Genomic DNA, 16,816 nt, shown 5'->3' with positions numbered 1-16,816 from the left:
ATAAATCATATTTAATTATTTAATTACTAATAAGTCTTACTTATTATTTTATAAATAAGTCTTACTTATTTATTTCTCTCATCTATCTGTCCTTTGTGTATGACCCTATAGGTTCTCATAACGTTGGCAATAATATTAAATCACATATTTAATATTATAAACAGTGAGCGGTATCTAGCAACACATCACTGCTACCCAAGTGACGAGAATGTCATGTGATCTGACCAAACCTTTCTGTGATAATGATCATGTGTATAATTACCCTTTTGCCCTCATGTCTATATTGAACACAAGGCATAGACCGTGTCATCCTTGTCTAGTTCAATATTGGGCCCGTAGACATTTCTCCTGTTATGTAGGAGGGGCAAATTCCATCTAGGTCACTCATGTCCCTCAGCATGATTCATGGAGTACCCATCTACCAACTTTATAGTCATCCTGTTACGGACAACGTTTGAATGGTGACAAAGCACTCGACTCCAACATCTAGGGTGCATAGTGGTTTCAGGTCGAAGGGTGGAATACACCACTATCACTATGAGAATATCTTATGACACTTTTCATAACTTTTACTATGTAGTATTCTCATAGCGGATCAATCCAATATAAATATTACTCCTAATATTTATATCTATGTGAAGACTTGATAACTCTTTTATCCATGATCTGTGAGATGTGATCATCAGTCTACCCACATAATAGTCTCTATGCTTTAATGATATCCCACTTCTCAATACAGCTTGACTATAGATACTTTAAGAATAGTGTCCTTATGTTTAATGGGGTCTCACAATTAAGTTATACTTAATGTTCCATAAAACAGACTAACTATTCTAGGGACTTTATTATTTTGAAACAAAACAAAATCAATAAAGAAATGCCTTATTATTATATATTCACAATATATACTTATATCAATATCATGATACAAAGCCAAACCCAATCGACATAGATTGGCTATTAGGGCTTATTCCAACATACATTGGTGGATTTTGTTGACGGTTGTGAATAATTGAATTATGCTCTAATTGAATGTCTTATTTGTTTGTGCTTATACACTTGGTGAATCTATTTGATGATAATTAATTTGATAATAATGATGAAGTGAGAGTTGTATATGTATATGCATATGATGTGGTGACTTCCTTGATGATGATGATTGCTTGCTTATAACTTTGAAATGATGAATTGTACTTGTTGAGTTAAGTATGCTAAGTGAAGAATAAGGTGAGTAATCCTTCATTGATTGATAATTGATGAACTTATGTCGATGATATGTTTAGAGATTGTATATACTTGTTATTCCATGTTAATAATGTGATAGCTTGAAATGTAAGTGATGGGGATAATAATCATGTGATGCTAGTATTCTAGGAGGGATGGTTTGTATATGTGATATGTATGATTCCTTGAATGCTATGTTTTCATATGGATTATGATGATGTAATGCTAACCCTCAGTGGTTTACCACCTACCTTTCCGTATGGACGGGTAGATGGAGTGCATGATGCTTAGACTTGTGTTGATGTTGTCGAGGAGCAGAGTTCCTCTTTTTGTGCAAGTGTCTAGATTAAGGCTCTGATCTAGGGTAGTTCTTGCATGTTGGATTTCCATTTGATTATGTAGTTTTGGTGTGGAGACATTATTATGTTGAGATTTGAGTTATTATTGTATCTGAGATTGGAGGATGTTATTCTTGTATCTTTATTCTGAGATTTGTAGTTGTTATGGATTATATATGTGTTCCGCTGCTATGTGACGTAACATGATCTTTATGCATGTATGTTTTAATTTGGAAGATGTGGCATCTATTTCTAGAATATATTTGTATATTCGCGCGTTTTACCGCTTAATAGAAGTAGGGTGTTACATACTCCACCCGGGGCTCTCCGTAAAATGAATCAAGATAATGATTGTTTGTTCAACGCTAACATAATGAATGAACTTACATGCGATTATGTATGATATAACTATGATTATGATCACGAATGAACTCGTGTACGATTATGTTAAGAACAAGAGCACAAGATGCTATTAGACAAGTGCAAGTTATGTATAGAACAAGTAAAGAATGTAATACCGATGACGATCTTAGGTTTTCCCTAATCGTCCGGTTTAGAATCGTGTCATGATTATGTTATGCTTAGGCCTCGATACGTAGAGCGTATTCTTGGCAACGCGGTTTTAGTTTCCCCTTGACCGCCATGACACATATAAGGAGTGAAGCCTATAACAAGTTAAGATGAGCCTACGACGGATCTAGTATGCACGACCGTCTAGGAAAGCATGACCACACACATATAATCAACCGTCAGGCTGTATTGAAGACACGTGGTGATAGTAGGTTTTCCCTGAGGGTGCCTATAGCCTAGGATTTAGGGGAACTCACTGAGACATTATGTCTCATCCCAATCCTTTTTTGTTTCAGATAAACAGGTTGGATGGCAAGCTAGTAGCCGAATGGATATTTCAACAAGTGATCGTTCGTACCCGCAGCAGGATGTTATGATATTCAAGGACGTATTTATTATAATTTAGAAAAGTTGAGTTGTATTATCATTGTACGGACGCATGTTGTTGTATAAAATATTCATTCGAAGTTTTATTGTTGTAAATTTTAATGTATCCAGTACTAAAAATAACGCACGTGCTAAAATTTTTAGATTTACAATTTTTCTTTTCTTTCTTCATTTCAAAAGTGAGTGTGAGAAGAAAAAGAATCAAATCTCTCAAGCATTACAACCTTAGTGGAGTAGTTGGTGATTCTTGAGACACATGGATCAAGATTGTTGGTGTTGTGTGAGGTAAACATCTTTTCTTCTTTCCCTCTTGAAACCGTATGTGAGGGACCTTTTCTCTTGTTTCATTAATTAACCATGTTAGTGTATATTGTTTGAGAAATTTTCCCTTATGCTTTCCCTTCCAAACCCGTGTGGCTTTGAACGTGCACGAGAGTTTGTGTTGATATTCTTTGATGACTTATTTTGATATTTGGTGGTAATATGTGAAAAGAGTTATTTTGGACTCTTGCTCTTTGTTCACTCAAAATAGTTTGTATCAAAATTAGTAGTTATAAGAATAAAATCCAACTCTTTGATCAAGTTATGGACTGTAGTTATCATGTTGTTGTTTGGCATGAAAAATAGAAGCCAAAAGCCATAAGCTGTTTTGGCGTAAGATTGGAAGCTGTTGTGATTGTGGTTCGGACATGTTCTGTTTTTGGGTCATACCTTTTACTGTGCTGAATAAAATTGGGTAATTATGGGATTTCTGGATTCTACGGTTAATTCCCTTCAGTTTCGATATAAGTTTCATATGATTCGGAATAGAAACGAATTCGGGAGACGCGTTTAAAGTTTGTTTATTGCTGCAGAAAAATGCTTACGGGTTTTAGCATGGTTTGTGAGAAATAAGTTGTTTTGGAAAGATGAAGGCACAAGTGACTATTGGGAATTACGCTGAAGCATCAAGGAGGATTAAGAGTTGCCAGATGTTTATTGATGAGTTCCTTTAGATAGTAAACCCTCCATTTTTGGGTAGGAAATTTATGTCAAATGATTTATAACCCTTGAGTTAGAATAATTTTGATATAGTTAGCATAGTAATGATTTAGTTAGACACTCTGTTTACGTTGGATTTTCGTAAACAACCGCTGGTTTACAAATGGTAACTTGCAAGATCAACCAGTAAATCTTAGGACATATTGTGTTTGTTCTTGTTGTTAGAAATTCTGCGTTTTTGATGTCAAAAATATAAGAAATATGATAAAAACAATCGAATTCAATCCACTTGAACTCAATCGAACTTAATAAAGTAAAGTGCAAGAACACTTAAAGAACAAAGGGTAAATTGCATTGATTAAACAAAGGTTGGTACACAGATTCATACATTGCAACTTGTGACTCGTTTCTCGCTTCCATACGGATACTTTGAGTGTAAGTTTGTATGACGGAATTGTGACCTGTTTTTCCTATGAAAAACTACTATTTATACTAAGTCTAGAAATAACTACACTTCTTTGAAATTCAAACTACAACTGCCACAAGTCGACAGTTTTACTTATTTGAAAACAAACTTAAAATAAAAACTGACTTAAAGAATAACTGCTGATAACCACCTTCGAAAACTGCCTTATCGAAGTCTTCTACCATCTTCGAACCCATATTTGCTTTCAACACAACACTCCGTTCGAATCTTCTTTAAATCTAGGTCAACTATACTTTGACCACATTTATTACAGCTAATAAAATATATTGGCTAACAAATTGCCCCCCAGAAACGCCATTTTCGATTTCATTGAAGAAGAAAAAGACGTTTTTGAAAAAAAAAAAAACTAACATTCTCCATCGAAATGAATGATGTCAGTATTTAATTCAAAACTAATTCAAATTTCCTTTAAATACTGACCCCACAATCTTAGTTAGTGGGCCACGTTCTCTAACATTGGAAAAGACAACACTTTAATGGTAAAACTGTCAAAATAAGATCTTGACATGTGTCATGATCAAAAGTCCATATAAAAGCAAACTCACCTTTACTCTTTTCACTTTTCACCATTTCATTTTCACTTTCACTGTTCCTCTTCTCCGCCAAAAGTTCTCTCGAAGAAAAAACTTTAAATTTTCTGCAACTCCTATCTTTACACACGAACTATTCATCAAATTCTCACAAAAATACTTAAACAATGACGAACGCAGCAGGAACTTCTCATGTGAATCGCGAAGAACCCATTGATTTTACTAAAGAAATCGCCAGTGCTGCTCCTGCTTTTATGAACGAACCAGAGATCAATGAAGCTGAAAAAGCTATCTGGAAAACCCAGGTAATCATCCCTTGTACTGATACTCCACATGCATTTTTAGGCCCCATTTCTCTAGAACCTGAAACTCCAGAGATTAATTCTCTTTTCCCATGCATTGAAACTCAACCTCCTTTAATTTTCACAAAAGGTCCTTTTGACCTAAGTTTTGTAAAATCCAAAATTAGGACTGAACCAAAAACTTATCCAGAATATATTGCTTGGTTAGACAAAGTTCAAAAACAAAAGGGACAGTTCTGGAAGGAGAAAGGGATTTTTGATCTCATCCAAATATCTCGATATGGTCCAAAATACCATAATGAATTGATATTTGCTGCTTTACATTTTTGGAACCCATCGAACAACAGCCTTCACTTGAAATGTGGAATGCTCACTCCTACCCTTTTAGATGTGGCTGGCCTTACTAGCTTAAAACCAACTGGATACACCTTTAATCCAGATGTTACCACTTCTCAATACTCAGTAAATTTCGATAGCCCTGCCTATGGTTTATTTATAGCTAACAACCATGATACCGAATGTGCTGAAGTATCTGCAGATGAACATGTAGCTTTTTTGACCTACTGGTTATCTATGCATGTTTTTTGCTCGAGGTCAGTACAAGTCCCTAAGAAATTCATGTGTCTAGCTAGTCAGTTGCATGAAGGAACAGATATCTGTTTAAGCAAACTGATTCTAGGTTCTTTATATGAAACCCTTAACCAAACAACTAATAATCTTAGAGATTATCCCCAAACTCGTGGAAATTTAGTTGTATCAGGACCCATATGGTTGTTTCAACTATGGCTTTTAGCCATTTTTGGATCAAAACTTGCTTCGATCCTACCTTCCTCTTACACATCAGCATACTCAGACAAGACCACTGAAGGTATAGGCTTAGCTATGTTTCACCCCGATGGGAACAAGTCTTCACAACAACTTTTTGAAAATGCTTATACAACCCTGCTTGATTGTCCCATTTTCACCCCTATGATGGCACCATTTACCACTAGGAAATATGGACCTAACTGGTTCAAAGAGGACTTTCCCACTACTTCGAAAAAAGCCAATAAAACAGAAATCAATGCTATATGGGAAGCTTATTTGACCCCTACCTATCTATCTAGCAGACTTACACCTGGTAGCCCTTATGGAGTATATGGTTATCAACCTAACCATGTAGCTAGACAGTTTGGTATGGTTCAATCAAAACCCAGCTCCTTGTTCAAAAGTATAAGTGAATGGAAAATTCCTCTGATCGAACCTGTGTGGAAATCCATAATTCAAGCCAAGAGAACAACTGTGTTCGAGCCTACATATTTCTCAACATCATTTGCATGCTCTGAAGCATTCTTTCGATGGTGGCGAAATTATTACATACGCCAATCCAATCGAGGGAATCCCGATGAATTGCTGCCTCAACTGACCAGTACTTTTCACACTTTGCAGAACAAAAACAAGAAGACTAGAGGTACGCACATTAAAGAAATTCAGCAATTTCAAAGATATTATCAAACAACATATGACCCTTTACATCCAAAGAGGACAGTATATTATGCTGCTCAAACTCTGAGAGATAAAGTTCGAGAGAAAATTTCAGAAACAATTTTTCCCCCTGGAACACCCAATAAATATCTTTATGTTTTAGAAAAGAAAATGAGACTAGCAAGACTTCCATCTTGTAATCTTGCTTTGGCCTTCAGGCCACCATACCCAAAATGGTTACTTTATAATTTCAAATTCCCACAAAATAATTTAGTAACCTATGCTAAATGCAATTTATACCAATATAATGGTGAACTTGGCTATGAATTATCCCAAGTTCGAATCGAAACTCCCAGTATCATGGGTATGATTTTTCTTTCGCTAAAACACATTAATACTATTGTTAAAAGAAATAGTACTTATCTGTATAATCACATATTTCAGCTTTGCCTTTAACTCCAGGAGAAGCAAAGCTCGATGATGCCAGCACCCAGAACACTTCGAAAAGCAAGTCTGACAAGAAGAAAAAGAAAGCTTCCCAAACTAAAGAAGTTGAATCGAAGAAATCTGAGGCTGCATCGAAGGAACCTCCTAAATCAAAGGAACCCAAAGTGAAAACAACTTCATCAAAAGGACATTCTAGATCGAAGAGCAAGAAAGAACAAGCAACTGTCGATCTCTCTGATGATGATAGTGAGGTGGAGATAACTAAAGAACAGATCGAAGCTTCCAAAGTAACACTTCCCAAAGTCCATACTGAAGGAAGAAGAAAAAGAAAACAAGAACAAATATCACTTGTCCAAGAAAAGGAAGTCGAAGTGGAAGCTTCTGAAAGTTCTCCCCCCATCTCACCATCTAAACCATTCAAACGTCGTCGAAAGACTTCTCATTCTAGTGCTCATTCACATGTTGGTGATAATGGTTCGAAGGTATTTTATCGAAACCATATTTTATACGAAATATCTCTAAATGTCTTGTTTTTTAAGCATCTATCTTATTCTTTTTAGGGTATCGAACAAGAACAAACTAATCCATCACAACATGGGCAAGTTCTTCCTTCTTCGAAGACCACTTCACCAATTGCTGAAGACAAAGAGGATGAGCATGATGATGCTAGCAGTCCAGAAGGTCTTAAAGTGGATCCTCCTCAACAACAACAGGCAGAAACACCCACTGATGACTTGGTAAATGATGAATCACTCAACAATGACCAATCTCATTCTGCACCCACCCTTGGAGATAATGTATCGAACTTTGCTACTGAAGATACAAACATAACTACTCAACAAGATGCTCCTGGTGATGCAGAGATGATTGCTCAACAAGATGCCCCTATGATCGATCTGGAAGAAATCGATCGATTGGCCAAAGATGATCCTTTCAATGCCTTTGCCTTGATAGCTAAGAGTAATACTCTTTTCTCAACTAGCACTGGCCAAACTTCTGATTCATCCAAGGGAAATCCCTCCGAGACTTCAAAGAACAACCTGCTAGCAAAATTTCAAAAGAAGATCATCGAAGCCAACTTGCTAGAGTTGATTGAAAAGGATGCTGGAGCTCTTGCTGAAATCAAGAGTTTATTTGAAAAACTTGGTGCTCTCCCAACTGGTTGGAAGTTTCGAAACCTGTTTAATTATCTTGAACCAATGTTGGAGAGTGCTAATCAAAATTTCCAGAAGAGGAAAACTGGTCAAGCTCAGATGGCAGAGAAGAAAGCGCATCATGATCAAATTGTGATCGAACTGTCATCCTTCCAAGAGAAATTTAAAACTCTTCAGCAAGAAAGAAACAATGCGAAGCAGCAAGTGGTTGACATCGATGCCAAGATTAAAGAACTGGAAGCTCAGAAAGCTGAAATTTTGGCTAAGGATGAAGCCAGAAATCGAGAAGCCAATGAAGCTGTTAACAAATTCAAGCTCTCCAAGGAACTAGAGTCTACCATTGCTCAACTTGCAAATGACAACCATGCTCTCGATACCCAACTGGCTGAATACAAAAGCCAAATTGAGAAACTCATCTCATCATTTGAGATTTAGTTCTGTTTCTATTTTATTCTCTAAGACTTTTATTTTATTTCAGCCTTATCGAATATCTTGGTCTGTAATGTCTTTATAACAATCTGTGGACCATTTTCTATTTCGAACGACAATTTCTTTTCAATCATCGAAATTCCTTTCTTATTTTCTTGTATCGAATTTAAATTTTATTTAAATCCAAATAAGATTGGAACAATTTCCAAGACATTTTAATGATGAGGAAACAAAAAAGTAACTTTTTTGTTTAACCCAACAAGTTAAACTTGCCTAGGAAGTTGAAAAGAAATAAAACAAATAAATGACCTTTTAACACAAATTAATCCTTTTAAAATAAAACCTTTAAAACTTCCCTCAGATTACAAAGTTAAGTAACCATTGGCCATCGGAATAACCGTTCCCACGTGTCATCATCTTCAAAGCAAGAAGAACCGTTTGATTGAGCCACTTCTTTCAACTTCCCTCCATTATAAATATGATTTTCCCTTTTATAAAAATCACTCTTTTTCTTTGTTTCGTCTTCGTCTGAAAAAATCCTTCTTACTCAAAGCTTTTCTTTCTTAAATCATCATGACCACCATTGATAATCTGAGTGATGATCTTTTAGTCAAGATTGCTGCAAAGATTGCTGCTCAAAGCAGGAAAGATCTTTTCGCCTTTCGCCATACCAATAGCAGGCATTGGCGCATCAGTGAGGATTCTGAAGTTTCTAGGGCTTTTGGAAATGATGTCCTCTACTTCCTCTACGACCCCAATGAATGGTACAACAATGCTATGGTGGCTCATTCTAAGTTTGCTTTTAAACTTAGACTCTGGGATCATGGCAACGCCATGTTCTGTATTCTTCGAAGCACTCAACACATGTTGGATGCTAATCCAAACGTTGAAGAAATGAAACGCCTCCTTACTACTGCTATCAATGCCACTGGCTCTCTGAGTGCAAGGTACTACCTTCTTCTCATCAATGCGCTCTCCATGCCTATGCCAGAAAACATCCTCGAAGACTTCAAAGATCTTGCATGGACATATCGATTGGCAGAATTTCGAAGCGACATTTTGGGAGGAACTTCGAGTTATCGATTTCGCTGTCCTTGGTGGAATAGGCCCATGCCTATTTGGCTTACTAGGCGTCGTTTTTGCAACAACTACCACAACTGTGCAGGAGATGGGAGAATTGGAGGCTGGTATTCACTTCTACCTGGGCCAGATCATGACTACTACCTGGTCAATGCTTGCTTCAGGTGTCGTCTCGATACAGAAATTCGCTGGTTTCTCGATCGCTTTGGGATTGTAACTGAATGGTGAAAACCATTTCTAAATGCTTTTTTGTCTTTAAGTACTTTGTGTTTTCTTTTGTAATGGTTTTTCCGTTTTAAGCATTTCGATGTAACCTGCCCATCAGTTGGCATTTTTAAATTAATGCCAAGTTTTATTTCGAATCAAATTACTCTTGTGTAATTTTAATTTCTTGTAACATCGGTTTATATTTTTTCAAATATTTACCGTTTATGCGTAGAATTCTCTGATCTTCTTGTAGTTCCTCGATCTCATACGCATTATTCGAAAACACTCTTAGAATTTTCCATGGTCCTTCCCAACTAGGAGACCATTTTCCTAAACATCGATCCTTTTTATCCATAGGCAAAATGACTTTCCAAACTAAGTCTCCTTGCAGGAATAATTTCGATTTAACTCTTTTGTTATAGGCTTTTGCTATTCTTTCTTTTTGCTTTGTAAGCACTTCTAAAGCCATCAATCTTTCTTCATCAATATCTACTAATTCATCCAACATCATATCCAAATATTGATTTGTTGGAATTTCGATTTGTCTTTGAATTCGAGTAGATTGAAGTAAGATTTCTGTTGGCAATACAGCATCATGGCCATATGTTAATCGAAAAGGAGTAGTATTTATAGATTCTTTAGGAGAAGTTCGAACTGCCCATAAAGCTTCATAAAGAAACTCATGCCATTCTTTGGGTTTTTTCTTTTGGCTAGCTTTTCTTTTGATTATAGTAATCAAATTCTTATTTGCTGCTTCTACCTGACCATTTGCCTGAGCATAATATGGTGTTGAAGTCAACAATTTATATCCCATTTCTTCAGCAAATTTTACCATCTTTCGACCAGTGAATACAGATCCTTGATCTGTAGTAATAGTTTCTGGTATGCCAAATCTATAAACAATAAATTTTTGAATGAAGTTTATAACTTCATCTTGAGTAACATCTTTTAGTGGAACAGCTTCTATCCATTTAGTGAAATAATCTATTCCAACCAAAATATATTTGTAGCCTTTGGATGACTTAGGTTTAATTTCCCCAATTACATCTAAAGCCCATCCTCTGAATGGCCAAGGTTTTACTATTGAATGTAATTCACTAGCTGGTACTTTTTGAATTCCAGCATGTTCTTGACATTCTTTACAACCTTTAGCAAAGTTTATGCAATCTTTTAACATGGTTGGCCAATAAACACCTTGTCGAAACAAAAGCCATTTTATTTTATGGCCTGCTTGATGTGTACCACAAGCACCACTATGAGTATTCGATACAGCCAAATATGCTTCTGCTTCACTAAGGCATTTAAGTAAAACTCCTTCTGGAGTCTTTTTAAATAATTCATTGCCTATTATCACATAACTCAAGGCTCTATATTTGACTTTTCTACAAGTTGTGCCATCTGGATTTTCCAAAAAATTGACTATGGGTTTTCGCCAATCATCATCATCCAAATTGTTAATGACCAAAATTTCAGAAAATTTTGCACTCTGAAGGTATCCTTGAGATGCTTCCATGCCCCCAAGTTTTGGTCTTAACAATTTGTTAGGCACAATGTCTATCGAATTACGCTTTGTTTTAATTTCAATAACCTCTTGCTCTTGTTCCTTCGAAAGTTTGTACCCAGAAGCCAATTGAGCTAAATCATTAGCTTCTTGATTTTCTGCTCTAGGAACATGTTGAACTTCAATTTGAACAAAATGTTTAAGTAATGCATTAACTATAGTGTAATACATTATCAAAGTTTCTTTGAGGCATTTATACTCTTTTGTTATTTGCTTTATTACTAATTCAGAATCACCTCTAATAATTAAACATTTTGCCCCCAGTCCGAGCAAAATCTCTAAACCATTTATTAAGGCTTCATATTCTGCCTCATTATTCGAACAATATTGGCTAATTCGAAATTTATATTTGGTTACCTCATTTGTTGGTGAAACAATAACTATACCTATTCCAGAACCATTTTTATGACTAGACCCATCGAAATACAATGTCCATGGAAATGTTTCGATGCCCCCAGTCACAGGTTCTTCAATGGAATGATCAGCAATAAAATCAGCCACTATTTGGCCTTTCACAGTTTTCAAAGATTGATAAGTTAAAGAATATTCTGTGAGTGCCAAAGCCCATTTACCAACTCTACTAAGCAGAATAGGTTTAGATAACATGTGCTTAATAATATCGAAATGGGAATAAACATAAACATCAAAAGGCTTTATATAATGTTTAAGTTTCATACATGAGAAATATAAACAAAGACATAGTTTCTCACTAGGATGATATCTTGTTTCAACATCACTTAAAACTCTACTAAGATAATAAATGGCTCTTTCTATACCATTTTCATCCTCTTGTGCTAACATACTCCCTATAGTTCTTTCAGATGATGCTATATATAACTTCATCTTTTTGTTTTTTAACAAAGGTGAAAGAATAGGAGGATTAGATAAATATGACTTTATGTCTTCAAATGCCTTTTGATGTTCAGGCTCCCATCTAAAAGTTTCCTCTTTCTTTAATCGAAGTAATGACGAGAATGCTTGCGCTCTGCCACTGAGATTAGAGATAAATCTTCTGAGGAAATTTATTTTGCCTAATAAAGACTGCAACTCTTTTTTGGTAGAGGGTGCTTTAGCCTCCATTATAGCTTTAGTCTTATTTTGATTGATTTCGATGCCCTTTTTATGGACAACAAATCCTAAAAAATCACCTGCACAAACACCAAACGCACATTTTAATGGATTCATTTTTAATCCATATTGTCTCATCCTTTCGAATGATAACCGTAAATGTTCTAAGTGTTCGTTTTCAGAAGATGATTTCACAACAATATCATCAATGTAAATTTGCATAAAATCTTCAATAAAATCATGAAACATTGAATTCATTGCTCTTTGATATATAGCACCAGCATTTTTAAGACCAAATGGCATTACTATCCACTCATAACATCCTAATGCCCCTGGGCATCGAAATGCTGTTTTAGAAACATCTTCTTCAGCAATAAATATTTGATTATAACCTGAATAACCATCAAGCATACTCAAATATTCGAAACCTGCTGCAGAATCTACCAACATTTCTGCTACTGGCATAGGATATTCATCTTTGGGAGTAGCGAGATTTAAATCTCTAAAATCAATACAAACTCTTATACTACCATTTTTCTTTTTAACAGGAACTACATTAGCTAACCAATCAACATACCTTGCAGGTCTGATGAAGCCACATTTGAGGAGTCTTTCGATCTCTTCTTTTATTTTTGGTAGAATCTCTGGTGCAAACCTTCTTGGATTTTGCTTCACTGGTTTCTTGTCTGTCCTGATTGGCAATTGCAACTCTACTACCTTTCTACTCAAACCAGGCATTTCATGATAATCCCAAGCAAAGCAATCCCTGTAATTTTTCAAAAGCACCACAATTCGATCTTTGAAGCTCTTAGGAATCTTTGAACTTATGTATGTTGGTCTTTTTACAGAACCATCTCCTATATCCACTTCTTCAAGAGGATCTTGGGCCTTCATTTTTATTGTAGATCCCATTGGATTTTCTTCAAAACCCAAAGGTTCATCATCATAAATACAATCTAATTTTTTATCATCAATGATGTCATCAGAATTATTTTCCACTGAAGCATCGAAGACCTCTTCTTCTTTGGCTGTTTCAGCCAAATCGAAGTTTTTCTCGGCTACATAAGCCGTAATCTTTTCCCATATGCTGGGCTCAACCATTGATCACTTATTGATATCCCACCTAGTTGGTGAGATTCCATTTGCTGAACATCCTTGGTCATCAGTGACCCTCTTGTACGAAGTACTTCTTGTCTTCAGCAAATCTTTTTCCTTTACAGGTATCTTCTCATGGCAATCTTCGTTGTTCACCACTACTAAGTCATCGTCGAATGCAGTTTTCCAACGAAAACCCCATTCTGGTGCAAGTTTTACAAAGAATTTTTCTTCTTTAGTCATAGAACTTGATACATCATTTTCCATAAATGGTGCAATAAATTGAAGCTGTTTGTCAAAGTTCTTTTTGTTGATATCTTGATTATCAACTTCAGCTTTAAAATAATAACTCTGATCAGCCTCAATATTCTCTACCAAACCATCTTTCCTCCAAATCACAATCCTTTGATGCATTGTAGAAGGAACTGCACCTACAGCATGGATCCATTCCCTTCCTAATAATGCATTGAAATTGGCTTTAGAAGGAACTACCAAAAACACAGTTGCTCTGGTTATGCTTCCTACTACCAATTCTAGTTCGATAGCACCAAGAGATTGTCCAGTAGATCCCTCATAATTAGTGAGCACTACATTATGTGGTTTCAAATCACATTCAGAAATACCAAGTTTCCTTAGAAAAGATTGTGGTAAGAGATTAACAGTAGCACCACCATCTACCAACACTTTGTTAATTCCAACACCATTTAATTTAGCTTGAATAAACAAAGGCTTTAAATGAAGCTTCATGCTATCATCAGGTTTCTCGAACACTGCATGTTGATCTTCGATGCAGCCATTATTCATAACATAATAACATAGAGGCCTATGACGAGCCATTTCCTCAGTGAAATCACATTCATCATCATGATTGGCCTTCGAAGATACATCATGTGCATATTCAATTGGTAGTACAGAAACCACACATATAATGTCAAGACTTGGTTCAGAATCTGAAAAAGTAGAAGTTAGAATATCATCATCCCCTTTAGGGATGTTTAAAGCAGAAGATAATGGAGGGAAAATTCTTTCAGTAGCTGGTTTTTTAACCATTTCGAAAACTATTTGGTTGTTTTCCCTTACTTTTGTCACCATTAGTGACATCTTTTAAAACTCCTTCCTTTTTCTGGCGTTGAAAACGGCGCCATTGAGTTCTAGTCATAGGATTCTTACCTTTATAATTATTTTTGTAAGCATACTTGTTAGGATTAGAACTCTCTGGTTGGTCTGGAACTTTGACAGCTCTTTTTACCCATTTTGTTGGTGGTGCTGGAGGCGCAGAATGACCAGTTTTCTTGCCTCCAGAGAAAACCCAAGTATCAATAGGAGACTTCGATGAAGGAACGAACGTCTTCTTATGGTTCTTCACTTGATACTTCTCTGAAGTTTTCATCTTGTAAGGAACACCTCTTTTGTTAAAGCCAAGCTTAGAACGGTTCTCGAACCACCCTCCTTTACGTTTTGTTTGAGGTTGATATCCTTCAACTGATTTCGCAGCTTCTTTATCGAACACTGCACTGCATCGAGGACAAAGCATAGCATGGGTGTTAGATATTTTACATCGGTTTAAAAAATCAACCAAATCTTCTTCAGCCTTTGGATATGCTTTCTCCATTTCCTTGGCCAATTGATCTTCAGTAACCACTGGCTCTTCAATTCGATGGTCCTCAGTAACCATTTCTACATCAATATTATCTGAAATTTCCACCATATTGATAGAAATACCAGCAAACATGGATTCTACCACATTGGTAGACACATCAGCAAACATGGACTTTGCCTTTTTCATAGGATCTCCATCCACTTGTTGTTTTGGTTTTTCTCCGAATTTTAGCCTCCCTTCATCAAGAGCTTTTTGTACAGAATCCCTGAAACGAGTACATCGAGATAGGTTATGACCTAAAAAACCATGGAATTTACAAAATCCTCTTTTCTTCCTTTGTTCCAAAGGAGGTAACTTCATATTAGGTGGCACCAATATTATGCCATCATTAACTAATAGATCAAAAATTTCTTCACTTTTAGTAATATCAAAAGTATAAGTTTTAGAAGGATATTTGTCACTCTTGGGATCTTCAGGATTTTTTCCATTGGATGGCCTCAACATTTTACAAGCATATGGAGGTCCATCTTTTAATTCTGCCAGGTTTATATCATTGTCTTCAACGATATCTAAACCCCAATCGAATTCGGGTTCACTATCTCCTGTTTCTATATAGGCAATTTTTTCTTTTTTAGAAAATTTGTTATGAGTTCTAGTTTTTTCAGCTTTAAGTCTTTCAACTTGTCGAACTCTGTCTGCCAATTGGGCCATGTCTCTTAAGTACTGGGTATCTAATTTCTTTCGAACAGAATAATCGAGGCCACCAGCAGCCATTTCGACTAATTCATATTCTGGAACAGAAGTAAAACATCTAGCCTTAAGGAGACGAAACCTATTGAGATAATCATCGATTGACTCATGACTTTTACGTCGAACACTGGCCAATTCTTTCAAACTAATCTTAGATTGACCCATGTAAAATTGTTCATGAAAAGCTTTTTCTAATTGGTTCCAACTATAAATTGAATGAGGAGGTAAAGTTGTAAACCAAGTAAAAGCATTTTTTGTCAAAGAACTTGGGAAATATTTCATTCTCAAATTTTCATTTTCTGCAATATTTCCTGCTTCCATGAGAAACCTAGCAATGTGTTCGACAGTAGATTCATCAGTTTCTCCAGCAAATTTGGTAAACTTTGGAATTTTCCAATTTCTAGGCAATTCAGCATCTAAAACATACTCAGACAAAGGAGACACAAAATTTGGTCTATGTAAACCCATATTAAAACCATTTTGGGCTAACAAAGCCTCGACAATACCTGCTATATTATTCTGACCATCGAAATTGTTCCGACGGGCTTGTAAAACCACTTGATCGGCATCTTGGTTTCTGTTAACCAAAATGGGTTGTCTTTCAGGTTCTGCCTGAATATGTGGTTGTACTACTTGTGGTTGGACAATATTTTCGTGATTTCGAACCACTGGTTCATCAGCAATTATTTCAATTGCCCTCACATTTCGATTTTGAGGCAATGGGTTATTTTGGATTGGTGGAGCGCCAAAGAAATTGGCAATTCTTTCCATTTGATCAGACAACCGTTGATAACTAGTGTTGGTGTCTCGAATTAAAGGATTTATGACAGTACCAATTTGTTGGGTCATCATATTAACCATATCATGATTAGTTTCTTCCATAGTTTGCCTAATGGCAGCCATAGAAGCGTTGGTTAAATTTTGTTGGGGACTTCTATATGTTGTAGATACCCCAGGACCAAAAAGTTGTGGTAATGAAACATTTAAATTCTCTGAAAACATATTACCACTAGTTTGTAAGCCTTGCATCAATGATGATGGCATACCATATGGCATTGATCTATGATCCCAAACTCCTTGAATAGAAGTATTTGGATAATCATGGGAAGTTTGGGTAACCATCGAAGGCATGGCTTGAGAAA

At 35.9% G+C, this 16,816-nt stretch overlaps 1 protein-coding gene across 1 annotated transcript; it reads left to right on the top strand.

Moving 5' to 3' along the window:
* Positions 1-4,790: 4,790 nt before the first annotated feature.
* Positions 4,791-13,333, top strand: LOC146906494 (uncharacterized). Its single transcript, XM_085728854.1, has 5 exons — positions 4,791-4,822; positions 5,542-5,687; positions 6,728-7,212; positions 7,291-7,817; positions 13,267-13,333. The coding sequence occupies exons 1-5, from the start codon at positions 4,791-4,793 to the stop codon at positions 13,331-13,333; spliced, it is 1,257 nt and encodes a 418-aa protein (XP_085584980.1).
* Positions 13,334-16,816: the final 3,483 nt, after the last annotated feature.

Source organism: Medicago sativa, chromosome 7 (assembly GCF_051527215.1).
Source record: "Medicago sativa cultivar Bolivia chromosome 7, Bolivia_mono, whole genome shotgun sequence".
Classification (NCBI taxonomy): domain Eukaryota; kingdom Viridiplantae; phylum Streptophyta; class Magnoliopsida; order Fabales; family Fabaceae; genus Medicago; species Medicago sativa.
This window is presented reverse-complemented; position numbering and strand designations above follow the sequence as displayed.

Excerpts from the sequence above, each read along its gene's own strand:
- LOC146906494 (XM_085728854.1), top strand. The coding sequence starts at position 4,791 with ATGAAGCTGAAAAAGCTATCTGGAAAACCCAG. Across the intron at positions 5,688-6,727 it reads CTCAGACAAGACCACTGAAG|CTTTGCCTTTAACTCCAGGA; the intron begins GTATAGGCTTAG and ends CACATATTTCAG. Across the intron at positions 7,818-13,266 it reads ATCGAAGCCAACTTGCTAGA|CCAAATCGAAGTTTTTCTCG; the intron begins GTTGATTGAAAA and ends TGGCTGTTTCAG.